The sequence below is a fragment of the Suillus paluster genome, assembly GCF_016628075.1.
Source record: "Suillus paluster strain FC165 chromosome Unknown EDB91scaffold_7, whole genome shotgun sequence".
NCBI classification, from domain to species: Eukaryota; Fungi; Basidiomycota; class Agaricomycetes; order Boletales; family Suillaceae; genus Suillus; species Suillus paluster.
This window is the reverse complement of record NW_024537567.1, coordinates 336,237-349,026: the sequence shown is the minus strand read 5'-3', so window position 1 is coordinate 349,026 and position 12,790 is coordinate 336,237. Positions and strand designations below refer to the sequence as shown.

The 12,790-nt window shown below is 48.1% G+C and overlaps 6 protein-coding genes across 6 annotated transcripts; all 6 read right to left on the bottom strand.

The window, feature by feature from the left end:
• Positions 1 to 77: 77 nt before the first annotated feature.
• On the bottom strand, positions 78 to 1,731 carry EDB91DRAFT_1196955 (uncharacterized protein). Its single transcript, XM_041320601.1, has 4 exons — positions 1,650 to 1,731; positions 1,263 to 1,569; positions 405 to 1,206; positions 78 to 350 (listed from the first exon to the last, which is right to left on the bottom strand). The coding sequence occupies exons 1-3, from the start codon at positions 1,703 to 1,705 to the stop codon at positions 406 to 408; spliced, it is 1,164 nt and encodes a 387-aa protein (XP_041181316.1). The 5' UTR covers positions 1,706 to 1,731; the 3' UTR covers positions 78 to 350; position 405.
• Positions 1,732 to 5,913, bottom strand: EDB91DRAFT_1109370 (fungal-specific transcription factor domain-containing protein). The gene is made up of 25 exons (XM_041317617.1): positions 5,761 to 5,913; positions 5,627 to 5,713; positions 5,555 to 5,569; positions 5,314 to 5,501; positions 5,104 to 5,254; positions 4,844 to 5,050; positions 4,718 to 4,791; positions 4,586 to 4,668; positions 4,337 to 4,528; positions 4,271 to 4,279; positions 4,015 to 4,214; positions 3,889 to 3,963; positions 3,804 to 3,833; positions 3,734 to 3,750; positions 3,565 to 3,686; positions 3,494 to 3,513; positions 3,386 to 3,444; positions 3,247 to 3,337; positions 2,969 to 3,197; positions 2,901 to 2,918; positions 2,742 to 2,842; positions 2,622 to 2,694; positions 2,546 to 2,565; positions 2,422 to 2,495; positions 1,732 to 2,374 (listed from the first exon to the last, which is right to left on the bottom strand). Exons 1-25 carry the CDS (start codon positions 5,846 to 5,848, stop codon positions 1,889 to 1,891), a joined length of 2,709 nt encoding a protein of 902 aa, XP_041181315.1. The 5' UTR covers positions 5,849 to 5,913; the 3' UTR covers positions 1,732 to 1,888.
• A 78-nt stretch (positions 5,914 to 5,991) lies between these two features.
• EDB91DRAFT_1109357 (NIPSNAP-domain-containing protein) lies at positions 5,992 to 7,716 on the bottom strand. The gene is made up of 9 exons (XM_041317616.1): positions 7,580 to 7,716; positions 7,419 to 7,521; positions 7,320 to 7,365; positions 7,165 to 7,259; positions 7,041 to 7,108; positions 6,820 to 6,989; positions 6,654 to 6,755; positions 6,526 to 6,598; positions 5,992 to 6,471 (listed from the first exon to the last, which is right to left on the bottom strand). Exons 1-9 carry the CDS (start codon positions 7,646 to 7,648, stop codon positions 6,403 to 6,405), a joined length of 795 nt encoding a protein of 264 aa, XP_041181314.1. The 5' UTR covers positions 7,649 to 7,716; the 3' UTR covers positions 5,992 to 6,402.
• Positions 7,717 to 7,719: 3 nt separating this feature from the next.
• On the bottom strand, positions 7,720 to 9,771 carry EDB91DRAFT_1109351 (uncharacterized protein). Its single transcript, XM_041317615.1, has 6 exons — positions 9,380 to 9,771; positions 9,194 to 9,316; positions 8,746 to 9,129; positions 8,336 to 8,681; positions 8,133 to 8,284; positions 7,720 to 8,076 (listed from the first exon to the last, which is right to left on the bottom strand). Exons 1-6 carry the CDS (start codon positions 9,728 to 9,730, stop codon positions 7,882 to 7,884), a joined length of 1,551 nt encoding a protein of 516 aa, XP_041181313.1. The 5' UTR covers positions 9,731 to 9,771; the 3' UTR covers positions 7,720 to 7,881.
• On the bottom strand, positions 9,772 to 10,872 carry EDB91DRAFT_1109350 (20S proteasome subunit beta 3). The gene is made up of 4 exons (XM_041317614.1): positions 10,627 to 10,872; positions 10,508 to 10,572; positions 10,061 to 10,450; positions 9,772 to 9,996 (listed from the first exon to the last, which is right to left on the bottom strand). Exons 1-4 carry the CDS (start codon positions 10,738 to 10,740, stop codon positions 9,948 to 9,950), a joined length of 618 nt encoding a protein of 205 aa, XP_041181312.1. The 5' UTR covers positions 10,741 to 10,872; the 3' UTR covers positions 9,772 to 9,947.
• Positions 10,873 to 11,111: 239 nt separating this feature from the next.
• EDB91DRAFT_1046922 (mitochondrial carrier domain-containing protein) lies at positions 11,112 to 12,685 on the bottom strand (the record flags this gene model as incomplete). Its single annotated transcript, XM_041313290.1, has 3 exons — positions 11,112 to 11,962; positions 12,018 to 12,252; positions 12,305 to 12,685. 3 exons carry the CDS (start codon positions 12,683 to 12,685, stop codon positions 11,112 to 11,114), a joined length of 1,467 nt encoding a protein of 488 aa, XP_041181311.1.
• Positions 12,686 to 12,790: the final 105 nt, after the last annotated feature.

Genomic DNA, 12,790 nt, shown 5'->3' with positions numbered 1-12,790 from the left:
CTGTGGATGCCATCTAATGTAACGACAGAGTTGCTTCAGAGCATATGCAAAATTCACTCTATAAGTTTGCTGTAAGTCGACTATTTGCTTTTGTATCTTCTGATTTCCTTTTTGAACTACTCGTCCATTCCGATGATATTCGTCAATATACAGGGAAATCCTAGAATACTCATGTGAACCAATGAATCGGGAAAGTAGAAATTCGTAGAATATGTTAAGTCCTTTGATGTGTCACAGTAATGAATGGCTGAAAAGTTTCACAACTAGTCGATGGAGAAGTCGTCTCCAGTGCTCCAGGGTGAGCAGGTGACGAGTTCGGGTCTGCGCCGACGATCTGTCAGCCTAGAGTGCTACGAGAACCGCATTGAATATTCATATAAGTCTGGAATGTGAAAAAAACGCACCTTATGTGGCTTGATGGTCAGCCTGCCACTGACTTCGCATGCGTGCAATCGTATCCTCTGCTGCTCGCCTCAACTTAGCTTCCTGATCTGCTAGATATTCAGCTCCCCTCCTCTTTATGACCTCCTCCTCTAGCATTGCTTCAACTGTTCTAAGAGCAGTCTTCGCTCTAGCTGCCTCAGCCTGAGCTTCCGCTAGCTGATCCGATATCTTCAAAGAAACAGATATCGCATCTGCCGACTGCCTCCGCAATCCAGCCATCTCAATCTGCAATCGGTCTACAAGATTTTCGTCAGAGTGGGTGATCAGTGCATGGGATTTCGAGGGGCTTAGCAAACGAGAAGGAGCCTCATTCAGCCCAAAGGCGCCAAGTCCGGCAAGGGATGACTGATGGTGGGGGGGAACGACCATATCTTCCTCGCTCTCATACTCGTCCTCACTCATGTCGTGTCCATCCGCACCTAGATCCATATCCTCCTCGCCATTCCCCCCATCGTGGTCATTTCCCCCAGTGCGTACGGCAGATATGTTGCATGGCGGCATCGAACGTCCCGAACCCGCAGTCACCAAGTTCAGAGGGGACGACATATCAACAGATTTTCGGGGTCGTCCTCGTTTCTTCTGCTGCGCGGAGTTAGACGACTCCTCGGTAGCCTTCGTGGGTCTTCCCCGCTTCCGTGGCCGCTTGGTACCTGGGGGAGCAGAAAGATTGACTGTCCAGTAAGAACCGAAGCCTGGATCGGTGACAGGACGAGGCTGTTTTTCAAATAATCTATTCAAAGACAGGTGATGGCGGACAGATTGCTGTAATTTAAGTGTTGAACACAAAAGTTTTAGCCATCGTAGCCTAGTGCACTGACCTTCCATGTCGGCCCCGCAGTCCTGAAATACAAATATTTCTCCTCCATGGCAGCATATATCTCGCGAATTGTGAGACGTCTCCGTGAACTACCAAGGATTGCACAGCGTAAGATCACTGGAAGAGTGTGCTGTGGTCGTCCATCTGTATCCGGAAGACAAGCCAAAGTATCGGGACAATTGGGATGAGGAGCATGTTCTTTGTATGGAGGATAATCAGAAACGTATTGAGGAAATTCTACAGTTGCATTGGCGCTACCGTCTGATGTGGGGGAGGAGCTGGTGGAAATAGGTTGTCCGGTTGGTGAGCTGTTGGCGAAGACAAAGGGGGTAGCAAATAGCGGTGTCAGACTGAGCCGCCAAAAAAATCCGAGAACAGGTGCACGTACTGATACGAGCTTCTAGAGTCATCTTCTGGGTTCAACAGATTTTTCAGGCTCGACATGGTATTTTCGAGGGCGAAACATAGGTTTGCAGCAGTTGCAATCGTTCAATTTAGAGGTTCTTGTAGGTCCATTACATAAGTTACATAATCAATGTTGTACCTTTGTAAGTGAAGTAGGCGACGAGGGACGATGGATTATTATTGGTGGCGTTCTACGCTAAGACGACAAAGATAATTAGCCCGCTACATGTGATAATGATCAGGTGGCGCATTCTGATACTCGTATGAAAAGTTGGAGGCCGGATTTTGAACTCCCCAGTCTTGGTTGGTTGGTGGAGGTGGAGGATAATCCATATTGATCACCGAAGCTACACCTGTAGATGATCCGTGGTACGACTGAGGTGAAGGTTGGTTGGCTCGTGGCCACCACTCGTAACCCGGGTAATACGAGGTCGAGGGCTCAATGCCAGGGATGTCAAGGCCAAGCATGTGCGCCATCATTCGGGTGCTGATCTCCTGGATACCACTGTTTTGTGGAGCACGTTCTCTTGGTAAAAGGTCACCAAACGCCTCGCGTTGCAGGACATCAGAGCTCCTTTCGCCAAATGCATCATCTGCTGCTCTCTTTTGACGATCAGGGCCATGCACCAAAGGTGGCATGTTACTGTCCACTTGCACTCTCACACCATTAAGAAGATCCCAAGCTCTTCCAGCGCTAGGCCATGTAGTCTTGGCTAATGTAAGATTAGGTGTGGATAATAGTAGTTCACGCTGACCTGCATTGCTTTCAAAACGGCAAGACATTGTCGCAAGCCAATATAAGCCTGAACATTTGATGGCCGCAGTGTTACTTATAAGGAGAATTCAGAAAGGCTCGTATTTCGAAAGAAAAGCGCTCACAAGTCACAATGTGCATAATTCTGATGGTTTTAGAGATCAGAAAATGCAATCTACTAGTGCAAACGATAAAACAAACCCAGCACTAAGAATATATGCCGACAGGCACGGTGAACTGCGTTTGATATTGAAGTTTTCGTGATATGTCGTTACTAGGCTAAAGTAAGCGTGCAGCAAGACGTTAGCTCAACTGACAAACCTATTGTGCTGATATAAGTGGCGGCACTTTGGCAGAGATCGAAAGCTTTCAGGGAGGCCGTGTCAGATCCGCTGGGAGGATTCTGTAATATCTGTTCTGATCTAGAGCATAAATGTTAGACGTGGACTCTCTAAGGTATGAAGGTGACACATGAATCACCCTTTCCAATCGGGAATGCTGTAGAGAGTATTAGTGACGCGAATTGACTATCACAACGTTTAACGTACAACGCTCGATGTAACAATAATACCGCAGACCAATATTTGATATGGACAAAGAGAACCACCGGTGGCGGAGTATTTCGCTTACTGGCTGGATCATACCGAAGATTACCAGGGAGGTCGATGTACCATTGGTCCAGTCTAGACTCTAGATTGTTTAAGACCGCCCGCCGCGAGCCCCTTCCCGTAGAGCGGACGGGGTAAATCATTGTCACAATAGAACCAATCAAAACGGCTGCATCTCCATCAGATTTGGACAAAGTCTGCAGATAAGTGGTACGAACATAGTGATGCGGCAGCTTTGAAGCAGCTCATCGTCAGCGGTGTCGATGTGTACTGCAAAGGTGCTGATTCGGTGCAGCTGTCTTCGTCGTACTACAAAGAGGTGAATCAATGACTAGCACGTCGTGATGTCGAGCTTACTTCAGCGGGATTTGGAAGAAGTGTATCAAAGTCGCCCTCAGCGATTGACACGGGACGACCTGGTAGAGGGAACGATTAGCTTCGACTAAGGCGAAGTGCGAGACCTACCCATATATATTGAGCCGTATCTGTAAGCAGTCGTTAGCGCGACATCTTCGAGTGAAAGCTAGATTTCTTACTTGTCTGCAATGCAACAGGCCCACCATATGTGCTTTCTGACCTGGTTCTCCTCAAGTGAGAACATTTTTCTTCCTTGGAACTGCCAGTTATCCGCAGCACGATTTAATCCGAGGTCCTGAGCCTACACGTAGCTAAGCACCCTGCATTCAAACTATGCATCATACTAACCATCCTTATCGCCATACCTGTGCCAGGAAAGCCATGAAACAAGGAGGTGAAGATCGACAATATTACACACCAATGTAAAGCCAGCCTTGCTCCATAGAACCTAGGTAATAACTCTCAAACGCGCTGTTCAAACGAATTACTTCAATCACACAAACCTATCCCGAATTCTCGATGGCCCAGGAGAAGCAAGGCTTGACATGTAGTCGCGCGAGAACTATGATAGACTTGTGCTGTTCCGCTTGGGATGAGCACACGTAATCAATATCGGGAACGTGATTTACCGAGCGCTGTCCTCGCTTGCGCGAGGTAGTCATTGCCAGCCTCCCACATCGCGTCAACAGTTGTAGGAGCGCTGCTATCCTGATAACGAGCGGCGATGGCAAAGACGGCCAACAGAAGCAGCTTGGTCACCGTCTGTGAAGGTTCTGGACTGGCAGAGTATGGAGTGCCCCTCGCAGACTCTGGTGTGGTTGGATTACTACTTCATACGGGTAATTAAGGACCCCGTGTCAATTACGGTCTTGTTAAACAACTTACCTTTGCTTCCTGTATCACGGACCGGTGGTCAGAAGAACGGAAAAACCAAGAGTGACAGGGACTCACCACTCGCTGTAGTCCCTCAGGAAACGGCCCTTGTGGATTACAGGGAAAACCGGATGTGCATAAGTGAAATATAAATCGACTAGATAATCTTGCACCACAAATGGAGGTAAGTTGACACTGACACCTTCGTCTGGTGGAACAGGGATTCTATTAGTTTTTGCGGAAGGCCAAAAGCGTGCCATAGGCAGTTTCCTGTCACCACGGTATTACTGTGACTGCATATGGAAGAAATCAGGATAAGAAACGAACCATATTCCCCCCTCATTTCGGCTATCCAAACGGGAGCTACGTCCCAAAAGATGGAGGCCACTGACTTTCCCGTGGTATCGAACCTAATATACGTATAGGTTGAATGAAATACCAACTTCGAAGCTCGCTAACCTCTTGATTCTCATCCAGAGAGAGCTGGCCAAAAGCAGTATCTGGCCCATGACATTCATCGGTACTGTCTGATTCTAGGATTATATTGGCTGATCAAATTAACAGCGTGTGGAGTAAGTCGCTCACCTGAAAATGCATCCATCGTGTACATATCATTCCAGTTTGGTGGACTACTGCTGGTTGACGGTATGTCGAGCCGCCGCCGTTGTTGCAAAGGAGGCCCGCTAATATTGTAGCTTGGAGGCACGCCGTGGCTGCCGACATTTCCTCTCGTCAGACTTGCTGACAGGCGATCTTGCCACTCCGAAGTTGGTATTGTTGAAAGTGTGTTGTCTACAAAAGCCGCTTAGCATAGAGTTCAGACACCCTCAAGGCTAGTTACTCACCTCTCGATGATGATACAATTTCTCTTGAAATCCTGGACTGCCTTCGGGAACGAGGAGAATCACGAGCTGAACCTTCGTTGCTCCGGAATATACATGCAAAGAAGTCTTCTTTTGTTGCTCCGGCTGGCTGTGAAAGTCTACCCGAAGGTCCCTGCGGGTAAATTCAACACTTTGCTCCATTTATATTGTTGAATATACGTCAGAACTCACAAATGGACCTGTGTCTACTCGATTGAGAATTTCTCTTGCAAGATCATCTTGCCTTATATCGGCAATGACTTGTCGTACTCGGGTATCTGGACAAGAAAGAACTGCGCCAAGAAGGGACTCTACCTGGTGCCATCGTTGTTCGATCGCTTGTATATAACCCTTAGGAGGACCACGCTTATAACTCGGGCCTGAAGATAACATTGGCTCCCTCTCATCCGGCGCTCATGAAATAAACGCTCACCCAGAAATGTACATGCTGCAATCGAATAGCCGTGAATTAGTACATATTAAAGGCCTTAGTTGTGTTACGCACTGTTTCCCGCTATCGTGCAACTCTTGCAAGTGCCAGGAGTTCCGGATGGCTCGCATTTGCTCTTCGTCTTTCTGCACTGATCACAAGCTAACATTGTTCAAGTACAAGTCAAGAGTGTCCCGGACTGGGCGCACCTCTGCTACTACGCTTCCTAGTTGCGAGTATTTCTTGGTTACCTTCTTCGTCAGAAGGTTCTGATTCGTTCCACTGGTGAGTGGACATGACGGTCAAGGAGAAATTCGAAAGATGAGTCTCAGAGGTCGCGTTTATAGAAAGATGAATAAGAAGTTGCAAAGCATATCATTCTTCGCACGGACCGATAATCACTTGCATATTGGCGTAATTTGTCTCCTATGTAGCATAGCCTAGCATAATATTATCGTTAGCCTCTTACAGTTGGCTACACGGTTTCCATTAATTGCATGATATGAAGCAACGACTTATTCCATAGTAGCTTTATTCTTGTATATATGATACCCACGTGTACACGGTCCAAGACTTTCTTGCTGACTCCGCCTAGAAGGATATCGCAGCGATACTTGCTCCCTTCTTTCCACTGCCTCAGTGGTTAACGAATCCTGCATAAAACAACTACCGAATGGATGACGAGGTATTGGCAGTGATACACTTGAAATAATGGTCGAGTCCTTCGAGTATTTAGTATGGTGGAGTATATAAATAGGGTATGGCCGAAGCAAGATAAGAGATCAGGCTTTATTTGGACTCGATCTCGAAGTAAGCGGAGCGGAACACCACCTGCTCGGCTAATTGTGCCCTCACTTCAAAGGGCTATAAGAGAGCGGGAGCAGGATGAACGAATCCATGTGCTTCGCAAGTTGGGAAGTCTGAGTTTGATGTATTATGGTAAGTATATTTTGCGCAAGGGCCTTTCCACTTACTTTGGACACAGTCTCCGCCCAACCGTCGATCTGCCATGCTTTCTCGCGTGTCTCTTTCCTCGCCTCGAGACTCCTGTTCACAGAACATTAGTTCTATAACCACCTGAACGTCATATTTGTGAACGAACGGGTATTGCCACATGTGTTGCACTTGGTGTAATCTTCCAACCTGCGAGAACCAAGCTCCGATAGGCGCGACGAACTTGCGACGAGCTTCAATGCCTCTCCGCCTGCGGGAGCAAAGCACGAGCTTCTGTAAGAACAATGTGGTTTTCAAAGAGAGTTGAAACGAACCATGTATTCTCCCACTCAAGTAGGGTACCTGGTTTTAACTGGTAGCTCCGAAGCTCGAAGACGCCGCCTTGGGCGTGGGGTGGCGCAGTGGGGAAGAAAGCAAATTCTTGTGTTAGCTGAGATGACCGTGAAGTAACGTAAGGCAGGAGGGCCTTGTACGCTTTGGCGTGCTAGAAAATACCTGATAAGTCAACGGACACTTGAGATTAGCAGACTCGTACCTCTGACGTTCTTATGAGTCCAGTGGTCTTGTCAAAGCCAGCGTAATTCTCGTATTCGAGTATATGAACTTGATATCGAGCGCAAATTCAAGACGAGAGAACCAGAGTATCACTAAAGACATACCGAAAGTGTCCTGCTGCCCCACTAGGGTTTCCCAACTTCCAGTCAACTTGACGTGTAACTCTGGGTCATCCTTGATTCCAGCGTAGTACTTCTCCCTAAGTAAGTTAACCAACTCTCAAAAAGCGCCGCCTGAAAGATCATGAATAATTTCTTACGCTGCAGCTTTATACTCGTCAATCGCCCCCGGCTTAACTCGGTGAACTATAAGATGCAAGCTGTTAAACAAAGTCTAGAAACCCGTGTTCGCTTCTCACCCTCGAAGCCATGGACATATTTCCCCCTAGCAACAATCCTTGAGTGCTGTTGAACCTCAATGTCTCCTGCTTTCTTCGCTTCTGGTGACCCGTGGAGGAGAGACTGTGAGAAACACTCCGTCAGGAAAACTGTCGCAACGTTACATGTGCGCTACCTGGACGGATATCGTTCTGCGCGCTCCAGAGAGCGCGACTTTATGAACAGACGTCTTTGCGATCGACGACAACATGATGAAAGCTAGTTGGAAAATGTAAGTGGAGAAGAGTCGGAAGATGCCAGTTGTAGCGGGGCTGAGGGGGCGGCAATACTACGTAAGAATATAAGCGACCCCTGAGTTTCAACTTTCAACCAACTGCATCCGGCTCTAAATCCACTCAAGCTCAATTGCAAGTTTGATTTTGTAGCAAGAGTATGTACAAGTGTGATGTCAACGTTAGAGATGGAACTGCTCTATCACGCTGACTACCGTATCCAAAACTCGTAGATCACCCAGTGAGCCGGAGACGGTAAATCAACCTGAAGACTCGCTCGAAAAAACCGATGGTTTGTCTCCTGCGACTGCACCATACATTCCTGTAATTTGCGAGGTGCAGTTCTAAGGCCTCGGAGCTCCTTCAATTCGGTTTCTTCGCATACCAATGCATGCATGGAGATAACCTTAAAGCACCAAGTCAGCACAATGAAGTAAAGCTGACCGAAGCACATGAATTCACCCAATCTACAGCATCTGCAGAGGATTCAAACAGGGCGTGGCGTAAAATATCCACAGTTTCCCTCGTGACAAGCAGGGTCATTTCAAGTGCGGAACCTGGTGAGACCACGCGTGACAGCATGTCCAGACACACAAAGTCACCTTGCTGTGCCGCTTACAAAAGAGGTCAATCACCGCACTTTGACACATCGAATAACAACCTACGAAGTGGACTGCGGAATGCGGTATCCGGGCGGCCGTCGACAGCCTGGGAGGGAGGGAACCGCATGTAATGGTCCACAGCATCCTGACCCAAAGACTGTCTACTTCGCGATTCCTGCATAATTATGTCCTCGGTCGAGTGACTCTCAACCTTTACGTTTAATGGTATTAAACGGATGTTCGTCTGCAGTAAACAAGAAGCACCAAGGCACGGCGCTTGAAATATTTGGTGATGACCAGCAGGGGTTACCGCATCAACGTCAATGAAAGGTAATCTCAATTCTTCCTGAGATACATCTGACGCTCTGACAGCGCTCAGGAGAGTGTCCAGGTATCGACAAGCTTTAATCTGTGTTTCCATAATTAGTACGACTTCACAATCTCGCGTAGCAGTGCCAGCGAATTTTACTGACAACATGAATATTATTACGTTCGTTACCTTCTATTCCGACTGTGAATGGTTGACCGCCTCCTAGCTCAACACCTTGGTCAAACCAAACTTCAGGAATCCTATTATTTAGGATCGTAAAGTAGTTGTCTGCCATCTTCATCTCGTCCTCGGACGCGTTCAGATGATGTAAGAGGGCCAAGAACTCCGAAGCTTTAGTCCGAGGCAGAATCGTACCATGTCCAAGCCACGCAGGTGAGGTATGCGCGCCGTAGGACGTGACCACTGTCCGCAGTTGTGTGGATAGAACCTCGTGTGAAGGCAGAAGGTGTATTGAGTGGTCAGGAGTTCCCAGAGCCCGAGTATGCAGAGTGCGAATAATCTCAGGCGTAATAAGGTAGTCGTCATCCTGCAAATGTCAGAAGTTCTATTTCAGAACATAAGCACGAAAGCGAAAACTCGTAGCTGCGGACCTGCAGGAAGCAGAAACGAGTGGTAGCCTCTTCGCACGCAACGTATCGAGCTTGAAAGTAGGTATTTTGAGGCGAGTTGTATATCCTGAGCTTTTCAGAAGGGCAACCCGTCTCCGCGAAGGTCTGACCGCACAGAAAGAAGGGTGTTTATAATTATAAGACGGCATCCATAAATTTTCCGCTCACCTGATATGAGATCTCCCTCGGATTGTTGTTCCACACTACAATCTCTGCTATGACATCCCCTAACCGTGGTCCACAAAGAAGACTTACGATCCGTACAACATTAGGAAGACGAGACCAGTTCAGGACGACTGCTGTCACGTCAGGATAGGATTGAGACGCTGGAAATAAGCTAGTGTTTGCTCCAATCAAGAAGCTCGTGACAAGGGGGCGTCCAGGGACAGCGAGGCTTTCCCAGGAAGACCTGGGAGATTGACTTATTACCTGGGTACGCCGACGTGAGAGGAGGCGGACACAGAACAACAAAGCACTAGCGACGAGGAGACATCGAAAGACGGTCGTCCTACGAGCCATCGACCGCAATTACCAGCAAAGTCGTTATTTACGTAGTATAAGCGCGTCTGCATCACAGGTACAAAAATACAGACTTGAACCACTCAATTGAGCTCCGTGAACATCGCCGTTTATCAAATATTGGCGATACTCATATGGCACTAGAGCAAGTATAATTAGCTCTGTAAGCGGAGATACATCTGACTCGGACATGTGCATTGTGAATTGCTGTTACAATCTAATCCATTCTACCTTTCAATGTACGCGTGATAATCTTGTCCTTGGTACTGTGAAGTAGAAATAAAGTCAATGGATGAAAGAAAACTGGAGCAGGAGGAAGAAGGAACTGACATGACATGGACAATTGCTCCCCAACCAGAGTACGCGTCTCTATCGACAGCGTTCAAGAGCGTTTGCGAGATGGTTTCGAACAAATCTTCCGCTTCCAAGTCTGGTTCCCAAAGACCTTCTGCCACACCAAACAATTTCGCGCTCGCTGTACCAGCTACCACAAAGTCTTTTGCAAAGTTTAGACACCCTATAAGGTCTGTGGCAGCGATGAAAGGCTTGTAACCTCCGGAGGGCGTTTTCGATAGACCAGCCATGACTGGTTCGATGAAGTAAGGACCAAATCGATGCTGATAGAGCGTCGAGGAAACCAAGTGGGCAAAAGTCTCTGGTTCTATCTCTCTCTCCTCCTTGATGGTATACATATTGACCCGATAGCGAAAGCGCTCCCGACTATAAGCCACTACATTAGGCGGCGAGTAGTGTAAAATAAGGTGATAGTCAACTCACAGTGTCGTCACGTCGGTAGCCAACCCAGGTAGGCCAACATATACCCGATCAGTTACAGGAAATATCTAACGAGAAATCGCGTTTAGCATGATGGTACGCGATGAGGGCAAATATCATACTCTCTGGAAATTTGAAGATATCCCCAACGCTTGACTTCCTAACCGCATATCCGAAGCAATGGCGACGCAATCTTTCCCTACCATGGCTAAAACGGAGCCACCGTTGTATTCCATGATCGACTGCAGACGATGTAAATCAGCACAGTAGATTATGCGAACTCGGAACGCGGTCTGACCATGTTTGCTAGCTCTGGTGGTGGTTATGCTGTTTGGTATGAGAGACACTGGTGTTGTAGCTGGCGCGGCCAGTGACGCGTCCCCCGTTTGGGTGTTACATGCCTTTCCTAATCTGGCGTGATAAATTCACCGATGCACTGAGTATATTGTAGGTCTTGCAGGCAGCAGCAGTTTCAAACATTGTACAGTAGGGAGAAATGGGATGCCTAGTTCGTTGACCTTAGAACTAATAATTACAGAAAGTCGTGTACTGAGGAGTGTCATAATTGCTAATGAGGAATGGGAGAATCATGCGAAGTAAAGTTTACCTAGAGTTCTGCCCAACCCCCGTCCACCTCTTGTTGACCTCCAAGGGTGGTCAACAAGAATACGATAATGCTAACCCCGAGACGCATCCTCAGGCCCCGGTATAATTGTCCAATACCCGTGTTTCTCAGCCATCTGGATCCATCTTGCTTCTCTACAGACAGGCCATCAACATCCTTTTCTTCTGCACCTTCTACCTGCCGTCTTCTCGCTCTTGATCTCCGCCTAATAGGAAGGTCCGACCTTTCTTCCGTCACAATGTGCCACAAAGCGTCCACGACACCATTGTATGGTACAGGACGCGTCTCGACACACGTGCGCAACACCTTCGCCGTACCCCGGGTTTGTACTTGTAACCTTCTGCGCACAGTCTCGATAGGCAGCGTGATTAGAAGGCCTGCCACAGATCCCAGCACTTGAGCAAAAGCCCATGCAACGGGACTGGTGTCTGCAGCGACATGTGGACCAAACCCCAGTCGAGGAGCGATAAGCGTAGGCATGAGGATGTGCAATAGAGGACGGAGGCCATTATCGAGAATAGTAGGGATAAAGAGTTGCGGATGGAAATAAATGCTTTTGATACCGCCTTCCTGGGCTATAATCTGCGTTAGTGCATCGAATGGCCCAGTGTACGTCCGGTGGCGTTGCATCCCTGATTGGGAAATTAAGCGGGTTCGAACGAGGTCCAGAGGCGAGAGTAGAAAGCCAGTGATGACGTGTGATGCTACCGGCAAGAGAAACGGTGGACGATATAGCCCAGAGGCTGATGACAAGAACACAGAATGCATAAGACTGTCGACGAGTGGTTGAACATTACTGAAAAGCACGTCGTGAACGCAGGATGTGAATAGGCCTGTGCATATTAACTGAGGTCAGATATAGGATGTCACCAAAGGGTAACACTTCACCTTTCCATAGTGAAAGCCAGCCTTCTCCACGGAAGGCAGCGACGCGTTTCACCATGTCCCAGGCGCCATTCATACTACCCACCGGAATGATGTATTCGGGGCGTGTTCCGTCTTCCAGCACAGACGTCCTGACCACATAGCCCTGATCGTCAACGGGCTTTGGCGCTGGGTACTGTATGTGCGAAGCAACGGGGTCCGCGAAGTAGGACTCGTCCTCGTTGGTAGAGTCGCTAAGCTAAGAGGAAACTTACAATGACATAAATTACACATATTAGATGCCCACCTACCGCTTCTTCCGCTTCTTCTTCCTCGTGTGCCTGGCCAGATGGTGCTGGCCCATCCTTGGGGATCCACTGAATTTGAAGAAGCAGCTTTCCTACTTCCAGCGGCATCACAAGTGCTGTGCTTGTGTACTGGAGCAATGCTGAAGCGACTAGGGAGCGCAGCAGTAAGGGTACATTGAGGCTGGAAGGTTCGCTGAGGTCTAGTGAAGGAGACAGATCAAAAATTGAGTTATGAGCAGGACGATTCGTCCATTGATAGGTGGTCATTGCAGGAGCTGCGGGTGCGGGTGCACTGGCGTTCTGCATAGGAGGTGGAGGTGGAACAAATGCCCATGCAGATGAGGCGGGGTTGTAGAGATCACGAAGGGACGAATTTGAGCTCATCAATGATCACGCAATGCAACCCTCCCAAAATGGGAGAGTCAAAAGTAATCTGTTGCACTTGGCTGAGAGCTGTGAGTCTGTGAGATGGCAAGAACACAATTCTGA

Bases quoted from the DNA above. Each gene is read 5' to 3' on its own strand.
- EDB91DRAFT_1109357 (XM_041317616.1), bottom strand. From the start codon at position 7,648: ATGTTGTCGTCGATCGCAAAGACGTCTGTTCATAAAGTCGCGCTCTCT. The intron at 7,366-7,418 runs GTGAGAAGCGAA...TGCATCTTATAG, and splicing joins ATATGTCCATGGCTTCGAGG to TTCACCGAGTTAAGCCGGGG. The intron at 7,260-7,319 runs GTAAGAAATTAT...TAACTTACTTAG, and splicing joins GACGAGTATAAAGCTGCAGC to GGAGAAGTACTACGCTGGAA.
- EDB91DRAFT_1109350 (XM_041317614.1), bottom strand. From the start codon at position 10,740: ATGGAATACAACGGTGGCTCCGTTTTAGCCATGGTAGGGAAAGATTGC. The intron at 10,451-10,507 runs GTGAGTTGACTA...AGTGGCTTATAG, and splicing joins GCTACCGACGTGACGACACT to TCGGGAGCGCTTTCGCTATC. The intron at 9,997-10,060 runs GTCAGTTCCTTC...TCTACTTCACAG, and splicing joins GGAGCAATTGTCCATGTCAT to TACCAAGGACAAGATTATCA.
- EDB91DRAFT_1109351 (XM_041317615.1), bottom strand. From the start codon at position 9,730: ATGGCTCGTAGGACGACCGTCTTTCGATGTCTCCTCGTCGCTAGTGCT. The intron at 9,317-9,379 runs GTGAGCGGAAAA...CTGTGCGGTCAG, and splicing joins CGAGGGAGATCTCATATCAG to ACCTTCGCGGAGACGGGTTG. The intron at 8,682-8,745 runs GTCAGTAAAATT...ATGGAAACACAG, and splicing joins AACGTAATAATATTCATGTT to ATTAAAGCTTGTCGATACCT.
- EDB91DRAFT_1109370 (XM_041317617.1), bottom strand. From the start codon at position 5,848: ATGTCCACTCACCAGTGGAACGAATCAGAACCTTCTGACGAAGAAGGT. The intron at 3,338-3,385 runs GTAAGCTCGACA...ACCTCTTTGTAG, and splicing joins TTCTTCCAAATCCCGCTGAA to TACGACGAAGACAGCTGCAC. The intron at 2,496-2,545 runs GTGAGCGCTTTT...TCTCCTTATAAG, and splicing joins AATTATGCACATTGTGACTT to TAACACTGCGGCCATCAAAT.
- EDB91DRAFT_1196955 (XM_041320601.1), bottom strand. From the start codon at position 1,705: ATGTCGAGCCTGAAAAATCTGTTGAACCCAGAAGATGACTCTAGAAGC. The intron at 1,570-1,649 runs GTACGTGCACCT...CTTCGCCAACAG, and splicing joins GACTCTAGAAGCTCGTATCA to CTCACCAACCGGACAACCTA. The intron at 1,207-1,262 runs GTCAGTGCACTA...CTTAAATTACAG, and splicing joins CTGCGGGGCCGACATGGAAG to CAATCTGTCCGCCATCACCT.